The 10749-nt window shown below is 46.9% G+C and overlaps 1 protein-coding gene across 1 annotated transcript; it reads left to right on the top strand.

Annotated features, from left to right (window-relative positions):
• Positions 1–1392: 1392 nt before the first annotated feature.
• On the top strand, positions 1393–9396 carry amdhd1 (amidohydrolase domain containing 1). The gene is given in 9 exon segments (NM_001292687.1): positions 1393–1615; positions 2967–3073; positions 3518–3582; positions 3804–4081; positions 4243–4468; positions 4808–4932; positions 5782–5875; positions 6232–6392; positions 8702–9396. Coding segments are annotated over 9 exon segments (1302 nt in total). The 5' UTR covers positions 1393–1478; the 3' UTR covers positions 8811–9396.
• The last annotated feature ends 1353 nt before the right edge of the window (positions 9397–10749 follow it).

Below are 10749 nucleotides of genomic sequence, written 5' to 3'. Positions count from 1 at the left end.
GTGAAGAGCTTTGAGACGTCTCAATGACTGTGATAATGCGCTATAATGCACTGTGGAGTCCTGTAGCTCAGTGGTTAGAGCACTCGCTTTGCAAGTGAGAGACCTGAGTTCAATTCCAGGCAGAGGGCGAAACCTTGGGCAAGTTTCCTTACTCCACACAGAGCCTAATAATAATCCTCCAAAACCAAAAACAATAACAAATTGGTCATTTTCAATCTACGACTGTTTGTGGGACATTGCTGTGCGCAATTGGCTGCCGCGTTCGCCCACAAATATACAGTCAATTCACTTTACTGTGTGTTCTGTGAAGCGCTTTGGGACGTCCTCCCGACGTGAAAAGCGTTGTATCAAATGCAATAATTATTATTATTATTATTATATCAAATGCGAGGATTATTATTATTATTTTTTTCTTAAAATTTGAGAACAATAAAACACAACAAATGCCCAGAAGAGTGCAAAGTTATGACATTTTGGTCTTAATTTGGATGCTGGTTTTCTGCAATTTCTAAAACATGGTCTTTCTGTAGCAAATAGGACCACAAATTAGTTTTGCTTTGTGGTTATGAACAATGCAGTGTTTAATTAGAGTCTCAGTTTTGTAATTAATAAATACATATATGCGCCTTATCACATCATTGAGACGTCTCAAAGCACTTCACAGAATATACTGTAATATGAATTGACTGTATGTTGTGGGCAAAACGAGGCAGCACATTGTGCACAGCAGTGTGGGTTCAATGACCAAATTTGTTTTTCAAGCGATTACTAAGCCCAGAAAGCAATTTGCCAATCGACTAACAAGTGGGTTCCTATTTACTGCTGGTAAACAGGGACGTCCTCCCGACGTGAAAGGTGCTCTATAGATGCAATCTTGTTGTTGTTGTTGGTAAACAGAGGCCTGCGATGTAAGGAAATGTCTCATCTGAAGGGCAGATAAAAGCAATGCTATTGGATTGGGAGGGGAGGGGACGGGGGGGCCATCCTTTTGCTTCCAGGCAAATCATTTTTCTATAGAAAAGATGCAATCAACTAACAACCGGGTTCCTACGTACTGCTGGATAAACAGAGGCGTGCGGAGTAAGGAAACCTGTCTGAGGTTCCGCTCTGCCCGGGAATCAAACCCATGTCTCTCACTTGTGAGACGAGTGCTCTAACCCCTGAGCTACAGGACTCCATAAACAAAATATAACCAATGTCGTAGCAAATCCATGGAAGTTTCAAAGGGTTCAAGTAGGTTAATGAATATGTTAATGAGTTACTGTGTAGAAATCCCCAGTTCATTAACAGTGCAGTGTTATTCAATCAAATGATAAGTGGAAGCAAACGGCTTATTGTGAGTTGCGGATGTAGAAACCCAGCGACTGTGTTGCAGGTTGTTTGCTCAAGGACAGAGATAAAAAAAAATTGTCCCCCAAATGCTCAGCTGCTCACTGTGCTGAGCGAGAGAACAGTCCAGAGTCTCCATCTCAGTTGCAATGTCGAGGCAATCCGGAATTCTGGTTCAAAATGCTCAGCAAGTTGTCCTTGTGTGTAACAATGGCGAGAAATACTTAACAAGAAAAGCGATGCAGGATCTCGCAGTCCTTCACGATGCCAGTTTAGTGATTGGAAGGTAAGTACTGTGTGTGTTCGATCTCTGGGGTAAAATGTTTTCCAATTATTACTGTGGTGCCTCATGTCTGTGTGGGAATGTTTTCCGAGCAATTGCCGTTACTCAGTTACAGTTTGGTAAAGAGTTTTTGTTTAAAAGCTACACATTACGGTCAAGAAGTTTAACATTAAAAATGCAGAACTCATTCCGTAATCTTAGTGATGCATTTGTTTTGCGAAAATAATGTATTGTTTATTTGTAGCGCTGATTAATCACTGATCAGTTGTATCATTCAAATACTGAAGTGCTCTTTAAATTTGGGAACATTCACAATCTAACTGCAATAGTTTGAGGGTCCAGTAACGACTAAAGTAAAAATGAGCCTTTGTTACACTTTTTTAAAAAAACAGTGCCTTTGAAAATATAACCGGAAGGAATATAACTGCCAAAAAAGTATATTTTAAATTGCTTTTTAATGTAACAAAGTCAGACTGTCTAAATCGTTTCACTTTGTGAGTCTGTCTCCATTTGCTGCAGCCATCATCAATTACCTCTGTATTTCTCAATTGTACAGGACAGATGAAAGGGAGAGACATTTGTGGGGGCGCTGCTGTGCGCAATTTGCTGCCGATTTCGCCCACAGTATACAGTCAACTCACTTCACACTATATTCTGTGAAGCGCTTTGAGACGTCTCAAAGACGCGATAAGGCGCTGTATCAAATGCAAGGATTATTATTATTATTACTTCTAAATGTATTTTTATTTAATTTCTAATTGATATAATTTTATAAAATGCTTTTCGCCCACAAAAACACAGTCAGTCCACTTTAAATTATATTCTGTGAAGTGATTTGAGTTTTCTCGACAATGTCAGATGCAAGGATTATTATCATATTATTATTATTTTGTTGGTATTCACTTTGGTTTGCTTGTTTTCTGAAATCTTCCTCTGTAAACAAACTATCAGTAATCTCTCCACACGGTGTGACATATAAACACATTATAATAATAATAATCCTTGCATTTGATATAACTCTGCGCAGAATATACTGTAAAGTGAATTGACTGTGTATTTTGTGGGCAAAACACAACAGCCAATTGCGCACAGCAGTGCCCTACAAACTATATATAAACAAACAAAATGTAGATTGAGTGACCACATTTTTATGAGGGATTTTTGATGGAATGCGATCTGCCGATTGACTAACAACTGGGTTTCTACTGACTGCTGGTAAACAGAGGCATGTGGGGTAAGGAAACTTGTTTAAAGTGCCCGGGAATCGAACCTGGGTCCTCTCGCTTGTGAAGCTGCAAGACTCCACAATGTCTTCTAGTTACAATGTGTGACTGTGTTTAACTTTTTCCTACAGAAATGGTCTGATTGAGGCTGTAGGTACTGTAGATGCCATCCAGTCTCAATATCAGGACACAGTGTTTGATCGAGTAATTGATGCTTCTGGCATGTGTGTGCTTCCAGGTGCGTTTCACTCAAGTTACTCCTCCCTGACCCGCTATCTCCATATCAACCTGTCCGCTCCCCCTGCTCAGCGGGCTCCGGCCTGCTCCATGTCCCCCAATCCACCAGTGACGGTCAAGCCTTCAGCCTCTCTGCCCATATCCCCTGGAACTCCATTCCACAGTCCTTTAATAAAGCGCCTGTCACGTCAGGAGGATGTCCCAAAGTGCTTCAAAGCATTTACTGAACAGTGGTGTGACTGTGTTTTGTGGGCGAAACACAGCAGCCAATTTCCACTCAAACAGCCATGAAGTGAATGACCGATTTTATTTTGTTGACTTTTGCTTACTTACAGAAATGGTCTGATTGAGGCTTTTGATACTATTTTTGTTTTACTTTGAAGTCAAGATAAGTCCCTTCTTACTTACGCTGATCGAGTTGTTTTATCGGTTTGTTTTTTTCTAGGTCTTGTAGATGCACACACTCATCCCGTTTGGGTTGGTGATAGGGTTCATGAATTTGCAATGAAGGTAATAATACATACATAACCCTACAATAGCTTAATGGATAATGACAAAACAATTGAAAAAAACCTTTAGAATAATAATAATCCTTGCATTTGATAATAGCGTAATTATTATTATATAGCGCCTTATCACTGTCGAAGAGGAGGGTCTTGAGATGGACCTTGAAGGAGCCACATGTATGTGAACTGCTATAACTGAGCTCTAAACCTTTGTAATTGTACAAGCTGGCGGGTGCTTCCTACATGGAGATCCACAATGCTGGGGGAGGGATACATTTCACTGTGGAACATACCAGAAAGGCGTCCGAGGAGGAACTGTTTGAGTGTTTGAAGAAACGTCTGCAGCGCATGATCAGGGCAGGAAGCACTCTGGTCGAGTGTAAAAGTGGCTACGGCTTAAACCTGGAGACGGAAACCAAAATGCTGAGAGTGATTGACCGTGCTCGAAGGGAACTCGATATCGATATCTCTTCCACATACTGTGGCGGTCATTCCATCCCCAAGTAAACACACTTTTTGTTTATAATCATAATAATCCTTGCATTCGATATAGCGGCTTATTACGTCATCGAGACGTCTCTAAAGCGCTTCACAGAATACACTGTAAAGTGTAGTGACTGTGTGTTTTGTGAGTGAACCAGTCAAACTGTGATTTCTTTCTCAGAGGGAAAACTGTAGAAGAAACAGTGCATGACATAACCAACACCCAGCTTCCCAAGCTGAAGCAGTTGATGCTGAAAGGGGAAGTTCACATCGACAACATCGATGTTTTCTGTGAGAAGGGAGTGTTTGACCTGGAATCTACCAGCACCATTCTCCAGGCCGGCAAAGAGATGGGACTTCACATTAACTTTCATGGTGACGAGCTCCATCCAATGAAAGCAGGAGAGGTAACATGGGTCACGTTAAGCAACACCACCAACAACACATGACGTTTACACGGCACCTTTCATGTCAGGAGGACGTCCCAAGGTGCTGGACAGCCAGGGATTTGGACCTGAGCTGGGGGTTGGGATCAGGAGGTGGGGAGGGTGGAGTGTAGGAGGGTGACCGAAGGCACGGTTGAAGAGGAGGGTCTTGAAGGAGGCGAGAGAGGGAGCGAGGTGAAGGGACTGTGGGATAACTCCTTTTCCTGATAGATAACTGAACATTTTCCTGTTAAATCAGCAAACAAAACCATAGGTCAGTATGGAAGGTCCTGCTATAAATGCACTTTATTCCCCAAACAGCTCGGTGCTAAACTGAAAGCTCTGGCGATCAGTCACCTGGAGGAAGTGAGTGATGATGGCATTAATGACATGGCCATTGCAAAGTCATCCGCTGTCCTCCTGCCAACAACTGCCTATATTTTGAGGTAATAAAATATCTTAACTTGAAATATGTTGATGAATTATACACAACATTTCCACAATCGGCCGTGGTTTGAGGGACCCAATTTTTTTTGAAGGGTTTGTTACCCCCGAAAGCGATCTGCCAATCGACCAACAGCCGGGTTCCTACTTACTTCTGGTGAACAGAGGCGTGTGGAGTAAGGAAACTTGCCTAAGGTTTCGCCCCGACTGGGAATTGAACCCTCTCGCTTGCGAAGCGAGTGCTCTAACCACTAAACTACAGCATTCATTCACTTCCTAACATTTAGAGCTGGACTAGGAGAGGATGTGACATGATGTAATCATTATTTCTGGAGTTTAAAGACGTCTTCAACTCATTGACGATTCTGACTTGAGTGGCTGTGTGTGTTAGACTGAAACTGCTGTTTGTATGAGATAATCAGTTACTAGGAATTTGTCCATTTTGTTTTTGCAGACGGACAGATGTGGGTTAGAGGTGAGGATATACTAGCCAGCGTATTTTGCTGACGTTGAGTATTTTGGGGGCTTTTCATTATTGATTAATTGCTCACAACCGACTGAAACAAATATAAGGTTTATTTTAGCAACAGGACAAAAGAACCAGAGGGGAAAGCAATCCACCAAGCAACTAATAACCGGGTTCCTACTTACCGCTGGTAAACAGAGGCGTGTGGAGTAAGGAAACTTGCCTAAGGTATCGTCCTGCACGGCAATCAAACCCAGGTCCTCTCACTTGCTTGCGAGGCAAGTGCTGTAACCAATACTCTACAGGACTCCACATGTACTGACCTGTACATGCTAACCTGTTTTCAGATTGACTAACCTAATATCTGATCTGTTTTAATGTTCAGGCTTAAATCTCCCCGAGCCAGGGACATGCTTGAAGCTGGTGTGATAGTCGCTCTGGGCAGTGACTTCAATCCCAATGCGTACTGTTTCTCCATGGTGAGTCCATTCATTAATTTATTGAGACTGTTTGACTGGTTTGATTGGAGCAGGGTTCGATTCCTGGGTGGGTCAGGGCGAAACCTTACACAAGTTTCCTCTGTTCACCTAGAACTCCATCCTATAGTCACTTTGCCTCGCTCCCTCCCTCGCCTCCTTCAAGGCATGTCCCAAGACCCTCCTCTTCAACTGCTCCTTCGGCCACCCTCCTATCCCCACCCTCCCTGCCCTCCACCCCTCCTGATCCCAACCCCCGGCTCGGGTCCAGCACCTTGGAACGTCCTCCTGATGTGAAAGGTTCTGTGTAAGTGTCGTCGTTGTTGGTGATGATGACTGAAGCATTTTCTCCCCTGTAGCCGATGATCATGCACATGGCGTGTGTCAACATGAAAATGTCCATGAGTGAAGCTTTGGCTGCGGCCACTATCAATGCAGCTTACTCTCTGGGTAGATCTCAAACCCACGGCTCTCTGGAGGTGGGCAAACGAGGAGACCTCATCATCATTAACTCACCAAGGTACGTAATGAGCCACTGCGCCCTGAAACTCTGCAACTCTCTCACTCCCTCCCTCCACCTCCCTCCCTCCCTCCCCACCTTCAAATGCTGCCTTACTTTTTGATTGTGTTTATGGTCACCTCCCCCCTCCCTCTTCCCCTCGCTCTCCCCCTCGCTCGGACTCAGACTGTCAGGCGCTCTGGGATGTTACCACGTGATTATTATTATTATCACGTTGTTGAGGCACCTGAAAGCGCTTCACAGAATATACTGTACAGTGTAGTGACTGTATATTTTGTGGGCGGAACGCAGCAGCCAATTGTGTACAGCCGCGTCCCACAGACAGTAGTGGATTGAGTGACAACATTTTTATAATATTTGTTTGAAGGGATTATTACCCCCAGAATGTGATCCGCCAATTGACTAACACCCGGGTTCCTACTCACCAGCTCCAGTCAACGTCTAAAATCACATGGTTCTCACCTCCTCCACCAACCCGACCTCCCCCTAAAACTCTCCAAACCCATACGCAACTTAGGCGTCAGGTTCGACCCCCAATTATCCTTCCTCCCCCACACCCGGTCCCTCACCAGCACCGCCTTCTTCCACCTCTGATGCATCACTCGTCTCCGCCAATATCTCTCCCCAAAAGCCAATGAAACTCTGGTCCAGGCCTTTGTCACCTCTCGGCTGCACTACTCTAATGCCCTCCTCACCGGTCTCCCCTCCACTACCATCCATACAGCCCACATCATCCAGAACTCTGCCGCCCGCATTCTCACCCGCACCAAACCCCGCTCCCCGCTCCCCCAGTCCTGGCCCTCCCCCCCACCCCCAAACCCCGCTCCCCGATCCCCCCAGTCCTGGCCCTCCCCCCCATCCCCAAACTCCGCTCCCCGATCACCCCAGTCCTGGCCCTCCCCCCCACCCCCAAACTCCGCTCCCCGATCCCCCCAGTCCTGGCCCTGCCCCCCACCCCCAAACCCCGATCCCCGATCCCCCCAGTCCTGGCCCTCCCCCCCACCCCCAAACCCTGCTCCCCGATCCCCCCAGTCCTGGCCCTCCCCCCCACCCCAAACCCCGATCCCCCCAGTCCTCGCTCTCCCCCCCACCCCAAACCCCGCTCCCCGACCCCCCCAGTCCTGGCCCTCCCCCCCACCCCCAAACCCCGATCCCCCCAGTCCTCGCTCTCCCCCCCACCCCCAAACCCCGCTCCCCGATCCCCCAGTCCTGGCCCTCCCCCCCACCCACAAAACCCGCTCCCCGATCCCCCCAGTCCTGGCCCTCCCCCCCACCCCCAAACCCCGCTCCCCGATCCCCCAGTCCTGGCCCTCCCCCACACCCCAAACCCCGCTCCCCCCAGTCCTGGCCCTCCCCCCCCCACTCCCCGATCCCCCCAGTCCTTGCCCTCCCCCACACCCCAAACCCCGCTCCCCCAGTCCTGGCCCTCCCCCCCACCCCCAAACCCCGCTCCCCGATCCCCCAGTCCTGGTCAGACTGCACCGGCTCCTGTCCCAGAGAGGATCCATTTCAAGATCCTCACCTCGTATTCAAGTCCCTGCACTCCTCTGCACTCCCCGACCTCTCTGACCTCCTCTCTCCTCAGCACATTACCCGTTGCCTTCGTTCCTCAGGTCTGACCTCCTCCTCGTCCCCCGAGTCCTCCGCCCCCCCCTCGGTGGCCGTGCCTTCAGCCCCTGTGCCCCGAGGCTCTGGAACTGCCTTCCTCACTCCCTTCCCCTCGTCCCCTCTCTTCCTATTCTCAGGTCTCGGCTGAAGACCTTTCTTCTCGACCGCACCTTTGGTCACCTTCCTCCCCCTCCCTCCCTGGCCCCTCCCCCTCCCCTGGCTCCTCCCCTCCCATGGCTCCTCCCCTCCCTGGCCCCTCCCCTCTCTGGCTCCTCCCCCTCCCCTGGCTCCTCCCCTCCCCCTCTCCCTCCCTGGCCCCTCCCCCTCCCCTGGCTCCTCCCCTCCCCTGGTTCCTCCCCTCCCATGGCTCCTCCCCTCCCTGGCTCCTCCCTCTCCCCCTGGCTCGGTCCCGGGATCCGTTGCTGTGAAGCTCTGAGACGCCGTCCAGGTGTGGGGCGCTATGTAAATCCAAGTTGCTGTTGTTGTTGTTGTTGCTGCTGCTGCGTAAACAATAGATGATTAAACTGTTGTAAATTATTGATTGATGGAACTACTGTGCATTTGCCTCAAAGTGGAATTGATTGGCCGGGAGACCTGTTAAATGCTTATTCCATTGAAACGTTTTTTTTTAAATGGTTTAAAAAGCTTATAAACATGACAGCAAACTGCACATTCAGCAGCATTGCCATCCTTGATTTCAGATGGGAGCACTTGATATACCAGTTCGGAGCCCATCAGGAGCTCATCCAGTGTGTGATTGTCAGAGGGAAGGTGGCCTATGAAAACAAGAATTGCCTTGGGTATTATTAACTTCAGACTTTCAAATTCTCAACCACACAAACATTTTGCCGACAAAACAAGACCAAGGTCCATCCAGTTTGCCTTCCACCATCCTGGCAGTCGCTTGACATGCCGTGTTTAATGTGTCCTGAGATAGTAATTCCTAACAGAAATCTATCTCATTTGTCCTTGAAAGAATCAACACTCAACTTAGTGAGATTTATATGATGCCCAACATGATCGTCAGGAGTTTAGAAGAACATGAAGATTGTATAACATTGTACCAGTATGCACATCCTGTCTTCCTTTCAAACCAGTTATCTGTTGTGATTGTATGAAATCCTGTATTTATACACATTAATACTGCGTAACAGATAGGCAACTGAGAAGGTTTTCCAGCATTGACCTTAAGAATCATTGTGTGTCTTTACTACTGCAAGGTGAATTATAACCAAATCATCAAACGTCATAATAAATAATAATCCTTGCGTTTGATACAGCTTTTCTCGTTGGAAGAATGCCTCAAAGTGCTTCATGGGATATACTGTAAAGTGTAGTGACTGTGCAATTAAAACATGAGGACAAAGGTATATAAATAAATTGCCATTGCATTCTTTCTTGTCAGTCTGTACTCTCATGAAAACCTGCTTTTATGGTGTCCAAGCTGTGGATTTAAGATGTTAAATTCTTATGAGGATTCTGTAAATAAAATTTTGCTCAAAATTGGATTATTAATTTAACTTAAAGATCAACATTTTTTCCAGAAATTCTCACCATTTCCAACAGTCTGACAATGGCAATGTTGGCAGATATTGTAAAGGGTTTCACACCGAGGAACCTTTTGATCGGTGGAGTCCAGAGGTTATCATTGTACCTATCACTTCAGGCTATATTCCACCCAACTTTACACTGAAAGGATAATATATTAAACCTCAGCCCTATCAGATGGCACCAGATATTTACTATGACTTATGCAAAGTTGGAGTTATGTCAAACTTATATAGAATATAAACTCTTGACCTGGACTTGGGCAAACGTACGACTTAGCGATTATGCGATTTATACAGATCAGACTTATGTGAATTTTATGGTTCCTTTTTATGCTCACATGTCAGTCAGTGGATTGGCAGGAGGCATTTGAAATTTGAATTCTTTGACTTTCTGCGCTGCCTAAACAGTACCAAACCATCCTGTTGGACACCAAAACACAGTCGCTGCAAATGTCCTGAGAATGAGAGCCGTACATTCCAGACACAAAACAAGTTTGGGCAATTTTGACCTTGTTCAATCCCATTTGATGGAACACAAACATTCAGTTTAAAACATCGAGACCATTGACCAACTGTTTAACTTAAGAGTTAATAAGTTACTGAAAGCCACAAATTCTAACATTGGTGATGAGTAAAAAGGGATTGTTAGGAAGAGTTCATAGTAAGGGCCAGAAGAACACAATGCTTTTAAAGTCACAATTATTATTTTTATTCAGTGGTCGTGGCAGGAAGATCCACCGGTTAGATCTTAGAATCATAGAATTGTACAGCATAGAAGGAGGCCATTCGGCCCATCGTGTCTGTGCCGCTCTTTGAGCTTCCAAATCAACCCCACTCCCCCCGCGCTCCCCCCATAGCCCTGATCAACCACACTCCCCCGATCTCTCCCCATAGCCCTGATCAACCCCACTCCCCCACTCTCTCCCCATAGCCCTGATCAATCCCACTCCCCCACTCTCCGCATAGCCCTGATCAACCCCACTCCCCCACTCTCTCCCCATAGCCCTGATCAACCCCACTCCCCCACTCTCTCCCCATAGCCCTGATCAACCCCACTCCCCCGCTCTCTCCCCATAGCCCTGATCAACCCCACTCCACCGCGCTCCCCCCATAGCCCTGATCAACCACACTCCCCCGATCTCTCCCCATAGCCCTGATCAACCCCACTCCCCCGCACTCTCCCCATAGCCCTGATCAAC

This window comes from Callorhinchus milii, unplaced genomic scaffold (genome assembly GCF_018977255.1).
Source record: "Callorhinchus milii isolate IMCB2004 unplaced genomic scaffold, IMCB_Cmil_1.0 Scaffold5, whole genome shotgun sequence".
Lineage (NCBI taxonomy): Eukaryota > Metazoa > Chordata > Chondrichthyes > Chimaeriformes > Callorhinchidae > Callorhinchus > Callorhinchus milii.
This window is presented reverse-complemented; position numbering and strand designations above follow the sequence as displayed.